Source organism: Telmatherina bonti (assembly GCF_933228915.1).
Source record: "Telmatherina bonti genome assembly, chromosome: 18".
In the NCBI taxonomy this organism is placed as follows: domain Eukaryota; kingdom Metazoa; phylum Chordata; class Actinopteri; order Atheriniformes; family Telmatherinidae; genus Telmatherina; species Telmatherina bonti.
In genome coordinates, this window is record NC_136616.1 from 25645392 (window position 1) to 25671326 (window position 25935).

Here is a 25935-nt window from a genome sequence, read left to right on the forward strand (position 1 = left end):
GGCTGAAGAGGTAGACGAGCGTAACCACAAAGGAAAACAGCAGAAGATCATGTAGAGACAGAAATAAAGAAAAGTTTGTGTGTAACAGGAGTTTAATATGACAAACAGTGGAAAATGCAGTACTTGACCAGAAACAAATACATTCTGGCAAAGGTGAGTGTTACGTGCATCACTTGTACAAACTTGTCCTCCCTGTTATCTCCAGGTGGTTCCAAGTAGCTGAAGTGGAGATCTGCCTAGCCTGGGATCTATTGGCTGGTTCAAATTCAGATGCTCCAATCAGCACTAAAGATCACCATTTAAAAGAGCAGCATCTGGAGGCCATCAGGCTCTTCTGTTTTGCCTGTGTTTGTTAATGGCATGGTGGAACAGGTATGTGGGGAGGCATGAGGACTAGGTAAGTTGGGGCGCCCTTTACATTTCCACACGTAGAAAGAATTGTATAGACACACTAGGGCTAGAGGCTGTTGCCACCCCTTGTAAATGTTTTGGTCAAGCTGGTTATTAGATCAGTTAGACAGGTATTTATTTGGTTTTGTTTTGGTTTACAGGTACAGTCTGAGTTAGGCCTCGTTTTGTTTTATTGTTTTCTTTGATTTTGGCACAGCCTAAATGTCCCATCCTCTCCCACAGGTTCCATAATCCTGCCATATCCGAGACCTGTAAATAAACGTGTCAACCCTCTATACTTGTCTTGTCTCCCTCTGTGGTTGTCAGGTTGCACCCCTCCCAGGGGACGTAACAGTGAGTCAAATACTCAGCTCAGAGGGCTGATTGATAAAGATTTGGTTCATAATAATGCAATAGAAATGCCATTTAAGAGTTTATATTTAATTTTCCTCTGCAAAAAATGTGTTAATCTCAGGTAGAATGAACTTTTCTGGTCCAAAACATGACAAAAAGCAAGTTAAATATTCATGGCAGCGCTGTGTATGACATATATATAAAACATTAAAGTGTGAGTTGGATTGTTGTGAAGCAGGCTGTGATCTGGCAGACAACACAGTGTTTTATAGGGAAGCACTGTGACCTCATGGAGCCACTAACCAAAACAAAGGAGCAGAATGCTGCTGCTCATCTCACACCATGCAACTATGGTTAAAGACAGCTTTCAGGTAAAGGAGCACAGAGAAAATCTTCTGAAAACTTGAAATACTACATGTTTTTTTAATTAAAACAAATTAATAAAATACATAAGTATATAAAAAAAAAAGGGGGAACAGTCTCGAGGTTGAAAAGAACAATGACTGACTCGAGTTGCCTGCACTTCTGCTTCCATCTTGTATATTAGCAGTGCAAGCACCTGTGTTGCACATCACATCGCACATTTAAATGAATGATTTAGACCATTACACTCACCGGAATGAAAATGTCTGGAGCTTTCAACAATCTTGCATTGCCAGAAAACTTTGCGTGGCTCTGCCTTTCAGCTGATATCTCAGTCATCCATTATTACATTGGTCCAGTTCACTCCTGTTTCCATTTAGTTTTGCTATAAAAACTGGACACGTAGAAGTTGTGAACTGATAGATGTCATCACAATGTCAATATGGTTTCCCTAAACAGGCATTCAGATATTTAACTTGGTGCTGATGGTGGAGCCTACTTTGGGTAGGTTCTACCATCATCCGACAGCATCACTATCTGTTTATACCACAAATGAACCAAATTGAAGAAACTCACGCACACACTCAGATCATATTATTACAACATATTTAAGCCTTCCAACTGAACATAATGTTGGCTCTGATACTAAGATGGAGGTCTAATTATACAACCTGCAGCCTTTTCTTCTGTTTTGACAGGTTGTCATGCAGTCCCTTAGCCATCTTTTCCTGTTAGGTGACTTTCATTCATCTGTCTCAACCTTTACAAAATGTCAAAGTCAAAGTTCAGCTTTCAACATATGTTAAGGGAGAATGTTGGTTCTGTGTTTATTTAATTATTTGGAGCTCTAAAAAGCCACTTATAGGACATTTTACATTAATACTGGCTTCTGCCACACAGAACAAGAATAATTTTTTTGTTTAGTATCTAACAGAAAGAAAAGGAAAAAAAACTGGCAAATATGAACCAAAAAATGGTAACAAGAGCACAGGGACAAGTAGAAGTCAGTGGAAAGCACACCAATTACAGCAGTAGAGGAAAAACCCTGGGAAGCAAACGTTACCTGCTCCATCACCACCCCCACACAAAGAAACCATGTTCACCAGCTGATATGAAATAAAGAAAAGCAGTCAAAGTGAGAGAAAATTGTTGCTTTTCTTCACTGGACAACTTCTGGACAGCAAAGGACTGAAACATGTGCAATTTTCAACTCTTCTTCTGTGCAAGTAAATGGCTTATATAGTTAATATGCGGTTGCAGCGGATGCTGTAGCTAACATTCTCATATGATATCACAATGTTAGCTTGGCTGTGCAGAAAAAAACATGTGCAAACGATGCAGCACAGAACCACCTCTATGTCTGGCAACAGGTCATTTTTCTTTGGCATCGCTTAGATAATTTTATGTAAAAACAGTAAGAGGGTTAATGTTTGCCATCATGATCATGCTAAAAACAGATAAATAATATAATTTAAATTGCAACAGTGCCTTTTATCTTCAGTGTAGATAATTGTTGCTGGTTAGAAAGAATAAAAAAGGATCGAGGAGTAAATCAATAGAGAACAGATGGAGAGATGTTTAAGTCTCTGGTTATGTATTAGGTTGAAAAAATAAAATCCAAAATGCACTTACAAATAAAAGAAAAGTGAATTAGTACTAAAACATGCCCATCTTCTGGTGAAACTTTTCAACTTCAAAACCTTATTACAAAAGGGAGAAAACAATAAAAGTCATCTTTAAACACCAAGTTAATGTCTTGTCATTCTGCTTAAGTTCATTGCTTCAACGTGTGGATTTCTGTTTTTCTTTCCATGTCTTTATGTCTACAGCTGCTATTAAAAAGAGCTTTTATCAAGGCAGGGAGTTATCTCTTAGTCACTTAGGTGCTTAAGTTGTGACTAGTATTCACTCAGATGTACCAACAACTGCTTAAAGATGCAATCAGTGTGCAGGTGCATTGGCCTCTATAGGCTGCCCCTGCATTCCTTCATGTCTTATAACCGTTTTATCTTGATGGCTCTTTCTATGTTCTCCCCCCATGCTGCTCTATCCATCCATCTTTACTCTCCTGCTTCATGTCCTGTCACATTCCCATCCATCACCCACCCCCTCTGTCTCTGAGCAGCCGACTGTGTGACATTTTACTACTTCACACACGGATTATTCTGTGAACACATACACAAATGTCCACAATGTGTGCAGATACACAGGGATCCTGAAAGACGTGCATACACACGGGCACAGACTGTACACAGAAGAGGAGAAAAAGCGGAGCTGAAATGCCAAACTTAATTCCACACAACAGGTGTCAAATAAGTAGCTCGAGCTTTTCTGCTGCACTGCAGTTCCAACTTTAATGTGAAGATTATGGTGTAGTGTAGGTGCCATGCTTGGAAGCAACCAACTCCAAGACTGGTCAGTTTCAGACCGTAACCATACAGCTATTACTGTTAGAAAAGCAAAGTTAGGACCAGGTGATGGCTTTAGCAATGAGTGTCATTCATTTTCCCTTATCCCTAACATTTACTATGAATTGGCTCGAACTTGATGTGTCTGTAAAGAACCCATAGATGACTTTGCTGTGAAGTGATGCAATACAAATACAGCTGGAATGAACTGATTTCTTCATTGAGCAGAACACAGCATTAACAGGTGGTTGATTTTTGCCAGCACTGTCTTCCTACTTGATATTGTAAGTCAACAAACCAGAAGCAAACTCTTTCTTCTCTATACAGCCACTAATGCACAATCAAATGGTTGCCTATAACTAAAATCTAGAAAACTATTAGGGCTGTGACTATATGCTTTAGTCTTTATTGGATTTGATTCTGATTTTTTGGGTGTTTAAATTGCGATTCTCACAACTCTTTGATATTGCTGATTTTTGTAAACTACGACAGACAAAAAAAAAATTGTACAAAACTTTTTTAGCTGGTCATTTTTCTTGATTTCAAAGAGGAAAAAACAACAGGGTAGCCAGATCATCACTCTGCGGCTATAATGCCCAAGAAGACAGGTAAAAAGATCGATAAAAACAATAAAAATGACTAAAATTTTATAATGGAATTATTTTCATTTGGACAAAAAAAAACATTTTTAAACAAAAAAAAAAATAAATAAAAAAAATAAAAAAATAAATCAATTTTGAAATTGTGAAGCAAAAAATCCAAATACTCAATTTTTCGATTTGATTTTCCCACCCCTAGAAACTATGGAGCTCATCTTATAGATGTAATCTGTTTTGTAAGCTCCTCATGAAATACAGTATAGTTCATGTAATCTAGAATGAACAATTTTAATAAAAGGAAAGAAATGACTGGTTGAAGTCCTATTTAATGTCATGAAAAGCCTGTCTTTTTTATTTGATCATTTTTAATGTAGAATAATTAAAACAATCTTAAAACTGGGATATCAATCGTATCAACCACTGACTATTTCTATGTATACGAAAAACCTCTGCTCACTTTAATGAGACTGTGAGATGATGACAAGAACACATGTTGTGCTTTATATTCTAACAACTCAACAAAGCCTGACTAGCCGTCTTAAATTAAGTGGCAAGACTATAAATTGAATGGTGGCAGGAAAAGTGAAAAAAATAAGCTGCCAACTAGATTTTTAAAAAAAACAAAAAACAAAAAGAATCTTCAAAAAGAGCTGTCCTGGTGCCTGCATCCAACCAGCTGTCTCAACATGAAGCCATTTTAATCACAACACTGTTACTCTGCACTCTTCAAATCAATTAACTTTCTCTGATGATGAGGTGCCAAACTTTTGTATTGTTATCTGGGTAATTACTTTATAAATCTGAATGATGCTCATTTTTCGACATTCCACTACATGATTAAACACAATCAATCACATTTCAGCTCTGAATTGAACTTGGATGACAATGACTGGAATACGTCTTTTCACTCTAATAAGACCATTACCCCTTAACTTTCCCATTAGCTATCCTGCAGTCTAACAGAAAGCACCTCCTTGCTACTTCGAATGGATTATCTTTCTTTGACCTTGTAATAAGATATCTCACTTCTATAACAAAATCTTTGTGAGGGTTGTTCAAGGTTAACCCGTTGTAGCAGATTCTAGGGGGTAAGGGGTCCAGAAATAAAAAAGACCTAAAAGTTTCTGCTTTGGAATTTAATCTATCAGTAAATGTCATAATTGTATTTTAGCAGATGAGCAAAGGATTTGCAATGCCTAAAAGAGAAAATGTATGTCTGACACTAAATTCTAGGTTTGAATATTGGAAGTGGTAAGTAAAATAGAAAATAGGTCTGTGGACCACATCATAGGTTTATGGGGTTTAAGACCCCCGCATAATTAAAAGAAAAAAATGTTTTAAAACTCTGAAAAAGGTGCTTTCAAGTCATACTAAAAAGTGAGCTGATGTTCATCTCCTGTATCAGACCTTTTGATATGACCCAGGAAGTTCGACCATAATAGAAATTAATATTATTCTTCTTTTGCAATGAGATCTTAAGATTTGCACATTAGATACAAGAAAAACTTTACTTTGCTATTTATCCTTGTTCTTTTTTTTTTTTTTTTTTAAATGATGACATCCACACAACATTTCAATCAATCAATCCAGTTGATTTATTTTTCTGGGGCCTTTTCTGCTTTGTAACCCACTATGTAGCTTTGGTTTATAAATCATATTATCGTTGTTCATTTTATTTCATCCTGTTTATTAGATGTCGAAATCTGACATTCCGAGACGAGGTAATGAAGAAACAAACATGTAACATAAACATTATGCAAATGGAAATCCAAGCTGGTCTGGCTTCCTGCCAGGGCTGCAGGACTGTCTGCTCCCCTTGGCTGTAAACCCCACCTCTATGCAGGAGTGGTCCCGCAAGTTCAAACTCGGAGCAGAGCAAGGAGAGAATAGTAATGAGGAAAGATGAAACCTCTTATGTATTTTGGTCTGTATCTTTTTGTTCTGAGTGTATTTGTTATGATTCTTAAGCAAGCTGAGCATCTGCCATTCATGATCTTTGATTTTGCATTTCTGTAACACTTCGATGCTTCACATCAGCACAAGTTTATTAATAGTTATACTATGGTCAGTGATATTTTTACTGACAACTGGAGTGCATTTTTTTCATATATAGTCACATGTAGTTTGGTGAGTTAAATCACCATAATGTCCCTCCGTTACATGGCATCACCGTGGCAACACATTAATCAACTGATTCAGATCAGCTGTTTTGACAGGTGAATGAGAGGAAATGTGTTGTAGCTAGAAAGTGATTGTTTAGCATAAAAACTACATTATGGCCAGCACGAAATAGTGCCTATTCTTCAGCATATTTAGCAAGTGTTGCAAAAAATAAACTTTTGTTATAAAATGTTTACTGTGTGGGACCATAGCACAAGCGGATTGCAGAACTCGGATCAGTGCATTAGATGGTTATAATGCAGGACGCAGAGTCGACCATAACAACTTAACCTTACGTAACAACTTGGTTAATCCTTACTTAACTCTTTTTTTCACCTGAACAACTCGTGCTATGAAGAAAACTATTAAGCATCAAAGTAAATATTTTACTGAACCTCTGGCACATCCGTAGATTGAAAAAAAAAGTTACTTTGGGTATAAAAGAAATGTGGGGCGTCTATGGGTCACTCTTTAATGTCAGAGGAAAGTGACATCAGTGACATCAAGCACTTAATGGGTTAAATCCCATATTTGGAACAAGGCTGGTGTAATTAAAGTTTTATTTATTTTTATTTTGTTTTTTTAAAAGCATGAATAATTTAAGTTTTTATGTTGGCTGGAAGAAGCCATTTTTGTCCTTGAGGACTAGGGAACTGACATCCGATGTTTTAACAATTTTAAAATCAAGGCTTTAAAAGAATGTGCCAGAAATGTGTGCTGCACTTCATGTCAATAAATTTATGCACATTTTTTGTGTCTTCACAGAGGCTTTTGTAGAAAGTGCAGTTTAACAAACAGGGAGAGAGCAAGGGTGTTACGGTAAGTATCAGAGAAAGCTTGAGTACCGTTTCATGCCAACTTGTACTTAAAAGATGATCCAGTACTTCAGAGTTTAATTGCTTTATACAATGTAAACTGACTTTAAGTGCTTGCCTTGTTTCTGCTATGAAGGTTAAAAGCTAATCTCACAGTCTTTAATATCCATCCACCCCATTAAAGAATCACTCCTTATCAACTACAATGGTCTGACAAATTTATATTATAAGAAAAACTAAATGGTTCACACTAATAGTATCTCTTCACCTTATCCAAGTTCTTCAAAGTACTTCACAACATAGCTGGCTTCATAATCTCACAGAAACTTCTTACATTTTGGATTTAACATATGTAGGAAATGAGTTTGCACAATCACATACTGGAAGGTCAGCGTTACACCCACAGATGCATCAGATCAAACCACCACTTTCCTGATAGGAACACAACCACTGGACCAACTGAGCCGCAGCTCCAACACTTCTTCATAAAGTCCTGATAATCAAGATCCAAACGTCAACTGCAGGTAAAGACGCACACAGCTCTTCATTAAGCACAGGAAGCTGCATTTCCTACCTTGACCCCTCGCACTCTGAACTCAGCCAGGGCTCGGCTCATCTTGGAGGCAGCTGTATGCAGGTCCTTTCCGCTGGCAATGACTTTCACCAGCAGCGAGTCGTAGTGGGGTGAAATGACAGCGCCCTGGAAGGCCGAGGCGCTGTCCAGACGAATGCCCATGCCTTCACCGCTTCTGAAGACCTGGCAGGTCACAAAAAAAAAATCTGTTAATTCCTGTCTCACCGAGTCTCTACATTAAGCCTGTTACATCCTCCACAAAAAGCGAGAACTTTTTCCGAGAAGAAAATGACATTTTGTTCCCGCGGACGTGTTTGAGGACAGTTCTTGACACACCGGGCTGGCAGAACTTTTTTCTTTCATTTTTACATGTGGCATTAAAACACTCGGACCCAGCCGCGTGCACGACCCGCCCTGCCGCGGACGAAGTTGCTCGTTAAATATGAAACTAGAAAAACACTCAGAGAGCGGAAACCTCCACCAAGCACAATGTTAAAGAATCCTTTTAAAACATTCCTGGATCCAAAAGGTGATCCAGATCACCACTAAAATTTAATTAGCTTTTCATTTTTACATTTTCAACAACTCTTGAAATGTTTATAAAAATCCGTCCGTAACCTTTTAAGTTATCTTAAGCAAAAAGATGCCGAGGAAAACAACCTCCTCGGCGGAGGTAACAACCGGCACATAAAAAGCAGACATCGCCCCCCGCAGTGACCCCTCCCCACTGCAGACGTGCTTCTCGTGGAGGATGTATGGACCTGCCGAAAAAGACGTTTTTTCTTGTTCTTGCAGCCTCGAGAACAAGAACTCAGTTCTTGTTTCTCGTGGAGTATGTCACAAGCTTTACACATTATATAGACTGCAAACACCACTAAACACATTTTTAAAGACACTTTTTATGTGGGTACTATGCATGTGTGAGTAATTGTACATCATCAACTAAGCTGGAAACAAAGCGATGGTAAATCAAGAATATTGGGCTTGCAGTCTGGCCTAAATTTATCACAGCTTCTCCAGCATAGTTTGAAGTTATACGATTTAGAGTTTTCATTAAGGTTATTATTGTCTTGCTGTGTAAGGCCCAGTAATCTCAGAGGATGCAGGTTTCCCATTTCCCTCTTTACATAGATAATTATTTTTCCTAATACATTACTGGCAGAAAATGTTTATGTGTTAGTCTGACAGTCTATTCTAACTAATTTCTTTGATACAGCAGCATACTGGGGAATTTCACTGACTTTGTTCTTAATAGAAGTGGGAGAAGGGATTTCTTATTCTTTATAACAGTATATGAATAAAGTAGGAATAAAGGAGTAAAGATAAATATTTTCCTAAGCTAGAGGAACTTCATACTGGCAACCTGATGGTAACTGGAAGAATGTGTGCAGAGGATGATTGGATCTCCTTTGATATGGTTTCCTTTTAACTGGAAAAGACATGCAGATAATTTAGTTTGGATTTCACCAGTTAATTTATCTGCTTGGCTAATGAGTCAAGAAAGCTTTGATTTGTCCTTAAATATGGCCAAACTGTTAAAACAGCACTGTAGACCGGCATTTTTACAGAGACTGAAAAAGCATGGCTGGTGGGCAAAAACTTGATGGTGCATATGAAAAAGACATGCAAATGTGCCAAGATGAAATCCAGTTAAATGCATTTACAGTCAAAATGATCCAAAAGTTCAAACAATGTAACAGACTGCATCTGACTTTCTAAGGGAAAAAATGCAGTGTAGGACATTTCTAATTGCTATCCGACCGTCCCGTCCTTCCATGTCAGCACTATTCAGACACCACTAATTCCTTGTTAGTGGATTTTAACGTGGATGCTGCAAGAATGCCACCATCATATTTCAGATGAATTTAAAATGTGGAGACAATGGCTGGCAAATACAGGAGAAGAGCATGAAGAAAACAAGCACGAGATTAGTGAGAAATAGAAAATCTTAACTGTTCCAAACCACTTGGCAAGAGAGCAGAGAGGGAGGGGAGGAAATGTGAAGAGGAAAGCGAGGACTGTCCAACACCACACCATATGGAGCCCCTCGAGGGCTGGAAGCAAAAGATGAATAGGAATTGTAATTATAACAATGTTGTGCCACGCTGATGATACATGAGTAATATTTTGAGACAATGTAGATGAGCCCAACTGCCAACATTCACAGTGAGAAATTTTTCTTCATCACTTTGCCTTTTATCTTTTTTCCTAATTTTATCTAGAAAGGCTTCATTCACCTTTAGAATTGATTATATTCAATGAAACTATTTAATTTCCTCTATTTGAAAAAAAAAAAAGGGAGGGAGGGGCGACATTACTCATGGTAGAGTTAAGCTAAAATAAACAGAAAATGGAAGTTGTGAAAAACCAAATGTAATTTTTAGTTTGGATTTATATACACAGCAGGGCTACGAAAATGTATGTAAAAATTGACCATCATTTGCATATTAGCCTTTACAATATACATCTTGCAACAACTTCCTAATCTGTGATAAAAACCCTTGTCAGAATATTTTAGGGAAGTGACATGACATCTCAAATGCTGCTGTGCACACTAAACATGCTCAGAGTCCGTCAACGGCCAAATAAATTCATTCTTACTGCCATGCAGAAACCGTTGCCATGACAGTGGCAATAGAGCACATGGAGTGATCGTCTTAATGGTGGAAGGTAACGAGAGGAGTGAGGAGAAAGTGGATGCAGAAGAACTCGTGGATAAGAACAACAACATGGTTGGTTATTTGGAACTAAGTTACAAGAAATACAACAAACTAGAACCAGGTCCTCTGCAAAACGTATTGAATATTTGTGTCTGGCATCAGGGGGTATTTGAACCTCTGCTTCCACCTACAGAATCACCACAAAGATGAATCAAGTAGCCCTTTTATGTGTTGCATTATCATTACTGCGAGTCCGAATTACCTTGTAACTGCCAACATGGATTGTGCCATAGATACCTGGTCTGACTGCATTAGACACTGGCCCATAGTTACTGATGTAAGCAACTTATGTAGCGATCTTAAAGTTATTCTGTTTTTCATATTAGTTCAACATCAGTGCATTTATGTAACCATGAGTCATCTGATGGAAACCACGGGCAATTCACAATGGAACATACAACACAGATGTTCTTATGATGGATCAAAAGTTGATCACAAAATAGCTTCAAACTTTTGCAAAATCTGTTATTTTTCTAGATTATATTTAGTCGTTTGGTTGAATGACACCACTGTACATGATCAGTTTGTGTTGCTCACCAAATTATTTTTTATTAAAATGGCAAGTGACTAAAACCTGGTATTAGCTAAAACAATGCTCCATCATAACACAAGCTATGAACTTCAGCAGACATCTGTGTATGAAAGTTTAGCGAGTGGATCTCCATATGAGAAAACATACAGGGGTAGGACATTTTATTTAATGCAAAACACATCACAATGCAACGTTCACTGTTCTCACATGTTGCATGTTTTCTTGATAACGCAGCCCCAATATAAACCATATTTAGGGACGTCACATTGTTTTTTACGCCATCATGTTAGGTGGCACAAAGCAGGCTGCCATTATTGAGTGACCTAATTTGCTGTTTCTCATCAAGGATGGCCTAGCACACTTCCCCACTTTCCAAACCAGCTCAGCATTATGCAGTCTGGTCAGGCATATTTTAGAAAAAAACGTGTTTGTTGGTGTTCAAAGATGGTATGATTTTACAAAATCCTGGTTTGTAAACCCCTAAAACTGCCAAGTAATGGACAAATTGCTTCCCGATTTAACTTATCAAAGGATTTCCAATTACCGAGTCAATCAACCATCACACTTTACAGGTAAGTAATTAAAATCTTACAAATTGTTATAGGATTATAAACATTTCATGCCATTCATTCGCAGCCTTCAGCTGTGGAAAGTGCCTCAAAAAAGCATGTCCTCTTTATGTCAAAGGTTTATTTATATTACATACACACATATATATATATAAAATGCAATGTAAAACTTAGGGCTGCTTCTCTGTCATATTTCGGAGTTAACGCTACACTTACTGTCAGAACTCATTGCTATTTATGACTTTTTACTGACACCACGAAGAAAATAAAAGTCTGTATTATTTTTTTAAATTGTCATCACTATGTCTTGAATTTACACTACAGTAAAGGTTAAATATGACAAATACAACTACGGTATTTCACCAGTCGTATTTAGACAGCAAGAAAGTTTGTTGTTCATTTGCTGCTTGACAAGAACAAAGTGCCCGGTATGCCGCCAAGAACTCTTCCACAGCTTCCAGTCATCTCATTTGATGTCAACTACTTAGCCAGTCGCTTATGGCCAGCAAGCAGTCTGGAAAAAGAAATCCCATCATCAAGATGTTGACTGTAACCTCCAAAGGCAGAGCGAAAATCTACATTTTTTTGGGACACTAAAAGTCAGCCGTCGCAACCAAGCTGGTAGTTGCAAACATTGACAACATATAGTTCTTGTTTTTAAGGTTAATGGCTGAGGACTGAATCTCAGAGCATGACGTAAATAAAGCACAGGATCCATGCAAGCTCGCTTGAGTACTGAAACTATTGCAATGTGTAAGTCCCTCCAGGAATGTAAGGTGAAGGCACACATTATGGATTCAAGAGAATCTATAATATTTAACTGTTTAATCAATGTAGATCATGATACAAACAAAAGCACTATTATAAAAAAAACAGTTTCTCATGATTACTAAGCTGAGCTTAAGCAGCTGGGCTCACAAGACTGAAGACAAAAAAGTTTTCATTAGACTGTATTTTAATATGAGCATTGAGAATGAGGCTGTGGAGGACACTGCTCTTACAGATAGTTACAAACTTTCTTTTTCATTTACTCCTGGGAAAACCTCCATGGTTTACTTTTCTACTATGCTTTTCTTGGCGAGTGATCTAGATATTCCAACTGTCCTTCAACCCTTAAGGCTACAGTCTGAGTATCTACGCAAGGACCGATGCAGCTGCTGACTGCAGTGGTAACGTGATTGATTGGCTGACAGCAGTTTCTTTGGGATGGGGTCTCGTTGCCCATCGTTATTTCATAAACAGCTACAGCCCCGAGGGGGAAGAATAGCTAAACATTGTTTACACTGAAACTGATGCCGCTTCTTGGCTCAGTCCATATTTGGCCTTCATGCATGTTGACCAACCACACAGTGGGGTGTTAATGGAAAAAAATACTGGATCAGAGAAGCACTTGGCGAACACTATTATCTGGAACTTGAATGGTTGAAAGGGAAGGAGAAAGGATCAGTACATAGCTCAAAGGGATTCTCCTCCTTGTCATCCTGGCTTTTTTGTTGGCATTCAAGTCTTCACAAATAGAGTGACAAGACAGCTTTAAACTTTTGTATTTGGGGCCGCTTGTGATAAAACCACAACGTCAAGACACTATATTAAAGTTCTGTATATACTAGCTACATTTCTTTTGGACTGAATTACCCGGTCCTTCCATGACAACACCACAAGATGAAAGTGGTCTCCTTCAAACTTGTAAGGTTGGCGGTTGGATCCATGTTAGATTATGACCTCTGCAGCACAATTTTGGAAAATTTAACACGTATACACCTCTTTTGGAGTTTCAGAAACGGTTCACGTTTTTGTTGACGATTCAGGATTATTCCAATATGCACAACTGTATCATAATGAGATGCAACACTCGCAACTTAAGAAAATACTAACACTTATTTTTCAGTTAAAGTGCAAGTCAAAGTATTTCATAATTTCATATTTTAAACTGATTTACAGCATTTTAGAAATGATTAAATATACAGTTGTGTCTGTCTAAAAGAAAAATTCCATGGCATTAAAGAAAAGGAGAAAAACTATTGACTTGAAAAAAGAGGGTCATAAAGAAGTTAATCAGTTTATCAATATTGGGATAAAAGTTCATGTTTTCATTTTTAAAAACCTGTAATAGCCCAGGATTTCTTATGAGACTGTTCAACATTTAATCGCTCCAATTTCTTATCAGCTGTTCCTGTCAACCTAAAATCCAAGGAGGGGTTTTCTGATGGCAGTGATATGATACTAGTGCTCAACATCAGCCAACATGTTTAAATATAAACAGAGGACAAAACCAGGGTGGAAATTTTGAGCTTTTTAAAAGGGAGTGTTACAAATGAATATTTTTGCTTATGCATAATGACATGACATAATCACATCCAACCATCTGCCACACAAGGTCTGGCGAATCTATTTCTACATTGCAAACTTCCACGAGAATGTACAATTTTTGTAAGTGTAGTGATCTTGGCCTCCCAGGATTAAAAACATTCGACTGGATTAAACAATAGTTGTATTTCTTTCTCTGCAGTAAGATTGGTCCACACAGGACGAAGAGAGAGTGACCATTTGACCCAAGAGGCGTGGTGACACTCAGAGATTTACACCTTTACTCCCTACAGAATGCAGCTGTGTCAACACGAAGGATTAAAGCACATCTAACAATTTATGGTCGCAGGTCGGGGGAAATGCCGAGAGTCGCATCTGACCAAACCCTGGTTCTGGTCAGAAATGACACTTCTAAGCCAAAAGACGAGACTCCATGGCGCCAGAACAACCCCTCCCCTGACGGAGAAGGAGACAGAAGAAATCCAAACTTCTTTCCCCAATTAAAGGAACTGATCTAACTTAGTCTAAAAGACTGTGGTTAATTGTTTTGGTTGAATTTCTTCTTTTCCATTATTTTATCTTGATATGTGATTTAATTCTTTGAACTGATTACACACACACAATCAAACACTGCGGTAAATAATTGTTGATTATGTTTTCCAAGCTTCAGACTTCTCTTAAGCTACTAATGTGAATGAATCAAATGTGAGTTTCTTTTTAGGATCACCCAATGAGGACGAGTCATGACAATTAATTAATCCACCTTTAATAAAAATACATGTAGCCAATCTTTTCATGTGTGAAAGTAATACTATAAAATGCTTTCCTTCCCCAGCAAACGAGGAATCTGCATAACTCTGAAAGAATGTGATTTGATGTGTATTGCGGCAGACAAAGCAAGGAGTTGAAAGTATCCTGTTCACATTAATGAGATGCAGAGAGAAGGAACTGGAGCTGACCTGATTGGATAAGGTTGGTCAGCCTCTGACAGAAGCAACTCATGATTGGCTGGAAGTTCGAAAGGCGGGTCTGTTAAAATTAGACTGGCAGACCAACTTCCTAGGCTTTTTCTCCTCCTGAGCTTTTTGTCTTCGTTTAAGCTTTTTGTCTCCTCTAAGTTTCTTTCTTGTCCTTAGCTTTTGTCTTTAGCCTTTCGTCTTCTTTTCTGTTTTTATTTCATTATAAGTTTCTACCTCTCCGTTCTTCCGAACGGGAGAAAGTACAACAAGTGTTTATTTGTAACCAGTATTTTTCCCGAGATCAGTAATTAACTAGAACCGTAGCTCCAACTTTTTCCATTACGTCTTTACACGTAAAATCTGGAACTATCTATTTTTGGGACAATCTGGATCATCATCACACCGCTCTGGAACTCCGCTGAACGGATCCAGAAGGCCAGAGTAGCTGCGTAGACCTACATCTCTTCTGACGCTCCAGGGATCCAATTCCCCCGGAAACGCGCCGAATAGAGGACCAACCACCCGCTTCGACCCACACTCCGGATTCAGCGTTCAAAGTAGGATCTGATAGCGCTCTGACATTTGTGATGTCCCAAACCAGTACATCCAATTCTAATTAAATAATTAAATTCGAATTCTTATCCAAATTTAGAATTATTGAACACGTTCTTGTCAAAGATTTAAGTAAGATAATCATCCCGATTTATTTGCTTAATTCCAACCAGTTTCTTTCTGCCCCATTTCATTCAATTCATTTTTACCTCTCATTATTAGTCATAAATGAAAATCCCTGTAAACAAATTCACTTGACCATCTCACCAATAACCTCTCCATCATTGCTCATTTTCACTGCTGTATGTTTACCATCATTGTAAATAAATATGTATAATCAATTCATCCGTTATTGTCATAATTTCTGAATGCACGATTTCTGGTTCATTCGTTCTTAGGATTTACTCCTTTGAAGTGAGACTGTTTATTGAATTGAGTTTATTTCAGGTGTCTCATCCGCCTGAATTTTAAGTTAATTAAAGGTGATGAGTGGTGCTCCGAGGTAATTAATAAATTCATAATTTGTAGAGGCTATTCCGCTACATAAGCTGCAAAGACAGAAACCAAAGCACCAAAGCAAAATATACTGTCAAGATCCCCTGAAATAAGACTCAATACTGCTTGCAAATTGAATTTTTCAAATATCCCAGTTCTGCTTCTGCCAGAGACCAATCGAACATAAAGTAAGACAGATGCTTGGCTGTCAGACTTTACTGAGCAAACACACGGATCGGAAATGTAGTTGAACTGAGAACCACAATACTATGGGACAAACTGGTAAACAGGCTATTCTTAGGTTTGTTAAAACATCTCAAATTTCCACTTCTTAGTCATTGAAGGATTAAACCAATTTTAAAAATCTTTAATACAAAAAAGACAAATCTTCCCAATTTTATTCCAGTTAGCTCCCAAAATGTCTCATCTCTCCAGATATCTTACCTATAATTTGCACTTATAATTTTTTAATATGTATTAATTATTTTACTCACTTTTTGCTCATCAAGGCATCCCGGTTGTATTTGCATTTTAACTTTTGTCATGTGTATGCTAACGAGGGACTGGGCTTTCATGCTGTGCTTTTAAAGGATTCCTGTATATGTGCATGGTGTGTTTGGGACTCAGATCCACAACAGTGGCTGTTTACTGCAGCATCCCACAGCGTCCAGACAATACTTTTATCACAATTACGGCACACTCAAATCCAGGCCCCCCCACTAAAGATGTTATAGACAGATAAAAGCAGAAGAGAAAGAGATGATGGGCAGACAGAGCTGAGTATCATATTAATAATTGAAGTCAAAGTGATGGCTTCTTTTAGCCCACTGTCAAAGAATAATATCACACTTATTATCTCTCGCTTTTACAACATCAGCTTCTGCCTTGCTTCATTTTCTTTATGGACCCTACAGAACCACAGACGCAAAGTACTGGAATGGTTTGACACACGTGTACTGATCCAGTCTCCTGCTATCCTTCACACAGCTGCCCCACTCCCTGTAGACTGTAATCCAGCTTCATTCGCCTTGTTTTCCTGGGGATGGTTAATCAGTGAATGCATACAAACGTGTTTGTACAAGCTTACCATCAAGACTACCAGCTTGTTACCAAAGTAGCATCTGTATTATATTTTCACACAGCATTAACGTTACAATGGTCAATTTCCAGTTTTTCCTCCCTGTGGTTCACATAAAATCTTTTATTTCTTACACTATAGGTCTACTGCAAGTCTACCAGTTTTTTTTTCTTTGCCAGCTAACAATCTGGAACAACCATCCACTTCTGAGTGCTTTCAGTATATCACAAAAACACTGCAGACCCTCTGAAGTGAAGGTCAATGGTGCATTTCTTACTCTGACTTCTACTTTTCTTACCTACAACAGAAGTTTTGGTTTGACATGGTTCTGCAGGGCTGCTATGTTACCAGTAAAACATCTTACAACACAATGAATCACAACACAATGGAGGGATTTCAGAGCACCTATTCTTCAACAAAAAACACATGAAAATTATTTCACTGTCAAGAGAAAATGAACATGTGTTTGGAGAAATTGCAACTTGTCGAGTTTTGTTAAACTGTTTAGCCCTAACTGCTCATCAATAGGACGTCTGCAGACATCTTGGGACCCTATCATTTGGCCTCAATGGCCTGAAACAGGAGAAATTTTCATTTTACATCTTTGTTTTTTAAATTCCAATTAGTTTTCATGCACGCAGATGCCATCGGATTTTTATAAAATGTGCACACCAAAGTACATGTTTAATGAACAATAAGATCTATTTCCTACAGGAGGCTTTTTTTCAGTCCTTCTAAAGGTCCAACTGAGCCTAGAGTTTTTATTTTTTATTAGAATAGAAAATATTACATCTAACTTATAACTGACAAAACCACTAACTAGACAGATTCTTTGAGTTTGAAGACTTGGTGTAACTCAGCCTTTTATTCTCAGCTATACCTTCTGATGATGTATTGTTTAATATTTACAGTCATGAAACTTTGCTGCAAACATTGCCTGTTTATAGTCATACAGCTCAAGCAAATCTTTGAAGGCAGCTTTAACTCTAGACATGTTCATCTGAAACTTGGTTTACTCTAAGTAGTCTGAATCAACTACTGAACATTTTCATGAGATGACATTGCTTCAACAAATTGCACAGCTTTCACATATTAAACATGCTTCCATAGACAAGTGTAGTATTTATATTTTCAGATATAAGGTAAACAAAAAGGAAGCAGCAGAAATCAACACATTGCATTAGATCAAAGTTTGACAAGCTGTCTAAGTCTTTCATAGCTTGCAATCAGAAACTATATAAAGCATCAGGGAGATATATATGTGTGCATGCTTGTGAAAAAAGAATCCCATAACAATTGTTATATCCAACATTTTCTTGTTCAAGGGAATTATTGATTCCATTTAAGTTGTGACAACCTCAGAAAAAACAGACTATAAAAACAATAACTCCTGAAACATCACTGAAAGAGCTTCAGGGTGGCCTGGTCTTTTGTTTGACCAACATCTCACCTTAAGTGTCCACTGTAAAGCCTACTTTGGGGCTCTTATTTAATGTCTCAGGTGCTGGAGGCAATGAATGTACCAAAAGACCGATAAAAATCCCAAGTTTACGGAGGTACTTTAGCATGGACTGTCTTAGTCTGAGTCAGAAAATATGGTTTTGAGACAAAGGTCTCAAGTATTTCAGCAGGACAATGACCTGAATCAATCAAACATCACAAAGAACATCTAAAGAAAAATATGGATTTTTCAAAACTACACAAGAGACCTAAACCTATGACCTAAAACCATTTAGAAAACGTAGGTCACAGAATAAAAATATGGACTCCAGAAAGAGCTGAAAAAACTTGCACAAAAAGGAAGTGGAAGAGTTGATGCAGGTTCTGTACCCAAATATCAGTGAAGGGTACCAATAATTTTGTGTTTATATTACTTCACATTAAGAATCAGTGGTCTTTTTTTTAATATACTGCTATTCATTTGGTTTATTTGCATTTCTTTAGCAAAATATATTTAGTATTTCTATCAATTTTTCTATTATTAAAAAGAAACACCAAGTACTTAGGCCATTTACAGCCTTTTACTGTGCAGCTTCAGGACACACAAAAACAGAATGATCATCCTTAAAAATGAATAAACATCAGCTCAAAGTCAATAAAAGCTCAAGATGTTTTTTTTTTGCCTTTTTTAAAGACTGCTGAGTGATCTGTTTAAATGAACATTTTTAAATCTAAAATCTCAGAATTTAAAAGGCTTCTTTCGAGAAAGTTTTTAGCCATAATGGGTTTAAATTGAAAAACAATATCATGCAAGGATCAGAAAAGCTTTGTAACCTTGATGAGTCTTTCCACTAACAAGCAAATGAGACCAAGTTGGGATAAAAATCCTGTTTCCTCAAGTCAAAAAAATTTTCACAGTTCATTTTTGTAGTCCAGTGCAGAGCTCCCAAAAACACTATCTGAACCATTTTTCATTAAGATCAGCTTCACTTTTATCCACTCCCCCAGCATATGCCTTCCAAACCTTTCACCATGTCCATGACTTTCAACCAAAAGTTATTCCTGCTGCGACTTGCTTTATTTTCCTTCATATTTGTCTGTTTTTAATTGTGTTGAGAGAAACATGACATATACACTTGATGGTAACATAATAGCAAGACAGCGCAGTGTCTGCCAGCTCAATGTATGAAGCAGAAATACCAAGAGTGATGGCAAAACCTGAGTTCCAACTGGTGGTACAGCAATTAGAGGAGAAGAGCAAATGGAGCAAGAGAGGATGAGAGAAGTAAAGAGTAATAATAGGAAAGAGACAGAATCTCACACTGTAACAGAGAAAGGAGTATATTTGTTCCATGTTATTGGTTGAAATCTAGCTGTGTGTTTAAATCTAAGTGAGGACAGAAGTTTTATATAAGAAGAGATGTGAGGGAAGATGTGCAGACGTATAGTGTATTTGAATGTTATTTTATTTGGCGAGCACAACCTTCGCTTCAAAAGCCTTGTTTTTTTTGCAGCTCTTTCCTTGTGTTGAAATGCATACAATTGGCAGTAAAATTGAGTTTCCCACATCATGTTTACTCTGTTTTGGCTCAGTTGAGTACATTAACTTACATATTGGCTTAGTAATGAGGAGATGGCAACCTTGGCTGCTTTTAAATCATCACCCCTGAATCATTCATTCATGAACTCTGTAGCTGAAGCAGGTAACCTACCCATTACAGCATTACAGTGTGAATATGAGATGGGATAATGACAAAGTAATTTAAACATTTCACAGCTACACTCAGCTGTGAAGTCATGCCATGTTTTCAAACCTCATCATGAACTCATTTTCCATAAATTACTGAAACAATGTGCCAAAAAAACCCCAGAAAAATATTTAGCTTTCAAAATGCCCTGATGACGTGAATACAGTGGAGATGCTCGAAAAAGTTCAGATACGTGCTGACATTAATAGAGCATATAAAGAACATTGGAGTGATTTTAATCCATAATATATCGGAAATGACTAAAATGATGCGATTCTGTTACAGAACATGGAAAGACAGAGAAGGCATTCTGTCATGTAATTAAGAAAAACAGGTTGTTTAGATTTTTTTTTCATAAAAGACAAAATTGTTAGAGGAAAAATGATCTTATAACTTCCTTTGTGATCTGAAGAAACAGAAAATATTAACTGTGATTTACTTAATCCACTGGGGGATGGAGGGGGGGGGGGGGGGGGGGGGGGGGGGGGGGGGTTTACCACTGAAAGTGGGGGGTTACCACTGGAAGGGGGGGCCACCCCCTTAATATGGAAAAAAAAAAAAAGAAAAATACTTTAATTCGCAAAGGGAAATTCAATATGGTATATGATATAATATGAATTATGTAATATGGTGGTATGGGAAACAAGTTTATTGCAGTTCCTTTTTACAAGTGTATTAGCAGATTATTAGAGTTAACCAGACAGAAAAACAAATACACCACCTTTGTGCACTTCTTAAACTATTATGTCTCAACGTGTCACTTCTGGTGACAGAGATGCCGATAAAATCATCTAAATCATTTAAACATCAAATAAGAAACAAGCTGTTGAACTTGCCAACTAGTATGACCTTACCAAAGTTGTCCTGTCATCCAAAAGTCTAGTTTTTCCTTTCATGCCAAAACATGTAAATTTATCAACACCAAACGTACTGCGCTACCATGTCCATGCTTTAATCATTTATGACACTTATAGCAGTGTCATGATGTCTCGGCTGATTACAACATAGGTCTCAGTCATGCAGCTTTAATGCAAACATTTAAATCTGTGTGGTGTAGCATTCACATGTGCCTGAGACAACACATTTCCTCAACTATGCAAGACAGATGTCATGTTGTTGCCCACTTTAGATGAAAATTAAAAAACATGTAACATGTAAGAAAGCATGGAATTACACAAAAAGTGGATCCAATAGTACCATGTAACATACAATACCTAATCATTCAGTTTGTGACCAAGCCAGGGAATCTGGTCTTATCCATGTGAGATCTGTTAATTCCATGAGTTTGAGTTTTTTACGGTTCTTCGGAGAAATGAAAAGTTTGATGAGAATTTAATACATTTTTACTAGGGCTGTGACGATATGCTTTCGTCCAGATTTCATTCGATTCCGATTTTTTGGGTGTCAATTCGATTTAAATTTGATTCCCGGATTCCTTGATATTGCTGATTTTTGTGGACTAAAAACAAAATAAAAATGTACAAAACTTTTTTGCTCATCATTTCTTTTGATTTCAGTTAGGAAAAAACAACTCAGTAGCCAGACCATCATTCTGCTGCTATAATGCCCAAGAAGACAAGTAAAAAGATCAATAAAAACCATAAAATGACAAATTTTTATTATGGATTATTTTGATTTGATTTGAAAAAACAAAAATTTTGAACAAAAATATAGATTTTAAAATTTGAAGCAAAAAAATCCCAATATTGATGTTTGATTCGATTTTCCCCACCCCTAGTTTTTACTGATGGCTTTAATCTCAGCAGAATTCAGATTCTCATGAAGAGTTTTGCTGAAAAACAAACATTGGCAAAAAATGAAAGCTGCTTCCATCAAACTCATTCTGTGTGGTTTGAGCTACACCTGTTCAGGAGAATATTTGGAGAAAAATGTAGACAAAACTATCAATATCATATACTGCCATGTTTTTTTTTCTTTTTAAAAAGGATAACACATTTGTGATTGGTTTAGCAGCGAGCTCAAACATAGGCTGTAGCTCCAATATGCAGCTGGCCCAGGGCTTTTTGCTGCAGGTCACCCTCTAATTCAGTGACCCTCTTTCCAAACAAGCTATTGTCCAATTAAAGACAGAGACGGACAAAATATCTTAAATAGAAAATAAAAGATAATTTCCTTTTGAACTTTCAAAATGTTTACACCCACTACATTATTAAACACATTACCTTGAATAAATTATATCACATAATACATGGGGGTGAAATCAGGAAAATAAATTGACTGGATTTCATAGGGTTCTATTAATAGTTTGAATATCAGAAAATTAATCTACATTTCTGTATAAATCCATTAATATCATTTAATATATAACATAACAAGCTCATCTTGGTAACAGGCTGATGTCTTGAAACACTTACCTTTTTCATTTCCTGACCAAGAAAACCGATGTTTTCACAACCAATTCAGTATGAACTTGATTCCATGTGTGAAAGGAAAACCTTGATGGCTACCCTCTCTATGTAAACATCTACGCAAAGCATGAATCAACCACCATCTATTCATTTCAACTTAATCAAGAAGAATTTCAGAGTAGCTTGTGTAAGACACTTTGTAGCAGCTTCCCACACACTAAGGAGTTGTCAAAAATCACTGCACTGTAAACTGTGTCTAAACAATACATGCATTCCTAATACATTCATATCAGCATTTAGCTCAGAACATGAGGACAAAGGCAGCTTGAAGATGGAAGAACAGTGTTTCTTTAGAAGTCAGAAGCAAAAAAAAAAAAAAGAAAAAAAGAAAAAGAAATAAGATTCATCCTGTGCAAACGGATTATCTGTATTCATCTCTGGTTTCATGTATGTTCACTGTCACACTGTGTTCATCGTTCATCATCACTCCCATGCTTCTGATTGTGTTAGTGGGTAATTTGTGCTGCTCTGTGTTCCTTTTCGTTTTTTTCTAACCCAGTTTCCACAACAAGCTTTTGCCAAATTATTGTTTTTGCCTGAGGTTTGCATTGTTAAGTGAAGTTTACAATAAAAAACAAAGACATATTTTGTATGTAATTTATACATCCATGCCAGAAAATGTTTTCCCTCAGCAAGCCGAGTCTCTCCTTTTGTGCATTTGTCTTTTCCTACTAGATTATTCAAGTGATCACAAGGTCACTTAGCCTTTGGTTAGTAGCAAAGGAAGACTTGAACTGGTGCTTTCAACACCAATAACACCAGTGGATCATTACTGGGACCTCTTTACACTCCAGCTACACAGCTACTTCTTTTAAATCATTCATGAAACTCCTTGTGGATTATTGACAATTTGAACATGGTGATAAAACTTGGACCTATTCTGGCTCGTGACCAGGCAAAAACACCATTACATTAGCAGTTGTCAGGTGTTTCTTGACCATATGAACATGCCTGAGGACATACCGTTATCAAAGCAGCAGCCACTTGACAAATCCTTCCTGTGATCCTGCTCACACTTGCCTATTAACACTTGTCTTCTGTAATTCAGTCAGAGCTGTCCCATTTGTGATACATAACCCATGAGCATGTCTCTGCCACCTGTGGACAGGGCTCATGACTTTGCAACTGTGCAGGTGTTTTGGACTTTTGCCTGTGGCTGTATATGACACACACTTGTCCAAATCCTGCCTGGCAATGCACAGCTGTCACGCAAGTACCTGAATCCATAATATAACCACTCCACCCCTCTTCTTTTATTTCAATTTCCACCTCCAATCCTTTCAATTTCACCTTCATTTCCTGTCTCTATATTGGCTCCATTTTCTTTCCAATCTCAAAAACTATCATGTGTCTCACTTTCTCACCGTCTCTCACTGCCTCTGTAGGGCATCCCTGGCTTCATTTCATCTTTTTTTTTTTTTAATGATTTAGACTCCTTTCTTCTTTGCTCAGTGTTTTTCTTTTTATTCTATATTTGTCTTTTTAGCACTTCGGAACAGCGGCAGTGAAGTTCCACATCAGGGCTCAAAACAAACTGGCAGGTGCATCTCCTTCATAATGAAACAGTTTTTGCAGCCAGGCACAAACTTTGACGTCACATATTCAAATCAGAAGCCCTCATTTTTAGTTTGCTTTCATCAAAAGGCTTGACTACATTAGGTCCTCTGACTTCTGTGCACTCAAGGAGGAGGTATGATTGTCCCCATGAGCAGCGGAGGATCTCTTCTGCTTTTTGGCTTTTCCACACTTTTATCACCACATTTTCTGTTGATTATCTTTCATTTTGCCTTTTCACCCTCAGTGTGAACACGCTTCCACTCTTTTCCTACATTTTCCTTCTGCTCCACTGGTCCATTTGTCCTGGTCTCCTATACATTCCCTCTAATGTCTAATCATTAAAATATTTCTTTTGCCACTACTTTTGCTTGTATCATATTTTCCTTGTTTAACCCTTTATGTTCTTTCCTTTAATCATCCTCCCTCATCCACATTCCCCTGTATCAACTCTATACTTAACCCTCCTCCATAACATATTTTAAAAGAAAAAACAGCTGACAGTGCTCAAACTGAAAAGGAGCCATCAGAAAATGCATCTTACACCAAAAATGTTCAATGTATGACCTTATACATTGAACAAAAGAGTGAAATTTTAAATACTAGGATGCAGACACCCACCGCTCGCCCACACACTCATATCTCATGCAGTATTAAACATCAGTGCAGCCATTAGAGTCAGAAGCAACCAGATGTCTGTGACAGTACTACAAGCTGTTTGGGGGCTTTGGAAATAGGTTGGGTGGACACACAAGAGCACCTAAATCTGATATACAAGCTGTCCAGATTTGAATGGACCTCTGGCCATGTCACACAGGTTGATTCAGGAGGAGATATAACTGCTACCAAAATGTCTAGATATGGCTGGATAGATAAAAACAAATCCTCCTCACAGGACAAACCTGCACAGACATTTTTGTTCCAGATGTCTGCATCTATGTGGTTCAGACAGCTTGCCATGTCTTACCTGTCTAAACAGAGCCAGAATCAGATATATTCAGGTGTCTTTTTTTTTCTTTTAACTCACTTGTCTGTTTTTAAAAACTCAAACATGCTCTCAGCTAAATGTGCCAAATAGTACAAATATCATTACAGTACATACTGAAAGCCTGTAGGCATTGTACAAATCTACACAGTGTGCACAGGTGTCCACAGTGTCCACAGGCAGTCAGGCCATCCTCAGATTTCCACCATGTCACATGGCTGACTGAAATATTATCAGCCAGTTAAATAGAGATCAATAATGTCATTTAATGGGATGAAACTGCCATCTCACCTTACGGCCCTCAGCAGTAATAACCAACAAATACGATTTACACATTTTCATTTGCAAAGGAGCAAGTTATTTAATCAATTTCATTTAATATCTTTGATTTAAATAATGTGTTTCACAGCGTTTACCAGGGTACTTTTGTTGGTAAAATATTGTTTTAGATTAAAATGACACTTATTTTATAATCAATTATAAAAATACATGATTATGCTCCACTGGGCCTCCCAGGAGGTGGAGCAGGGCTCCTCTCAGCTTTAAAGCAAACAAGCGACATTTGAGAGATGACATTTTTTCGAAAATATGAAAGTGGTCTACATTTTTAAGTACCGTGTTTTCTAGATGTGGTACTTTCCCATCAGAAACCTCAATCGATCCTCCATCATCCTTATCTCGTTATTATCGTCTCTCCTGGCTCATCCAAAAAGCTCAAGAACATCTTTTATCTTTGATTAGTGCAGCCAAATCACTCCATCTATCGCACCACAACACCCCAAACACTTATAGGCTTTGGCGCCCTCTTTAATCCTCACCTTCATTCACTTCTCTAAACTACTTGTTTCATCTTTGTCTGGTGTTTTGCATCACATGAATGGCACTGGTCAGAATATTAGGTATG

At 37.5% G+C, this 25935-nt stretch overlaps 1 protein-coding gene across 2 annotated transcripts in view; it reads right to left on the reverse strand.

Moving 5' to 3' along the window:
• pcxb (pyruvate carboxylase b) overlaps positions 1-25935 on the reverse strand; it is a 320178-nt gene that overhangs the window by 149426 nt on the left and 144817 nt on the right. For both annotated transcript variants that reach the window (XM_079257650.1, XM_079257649.1), the window contains one exon: positions 7664-7846. In XM_079257650.1, coding sequence (XP_079113776.1) covers positions 7664-7846 — 183 coding nt within the window. The remainder of the gene's footprint in view (positions 1-7663; positions 7847-25935) is intronic.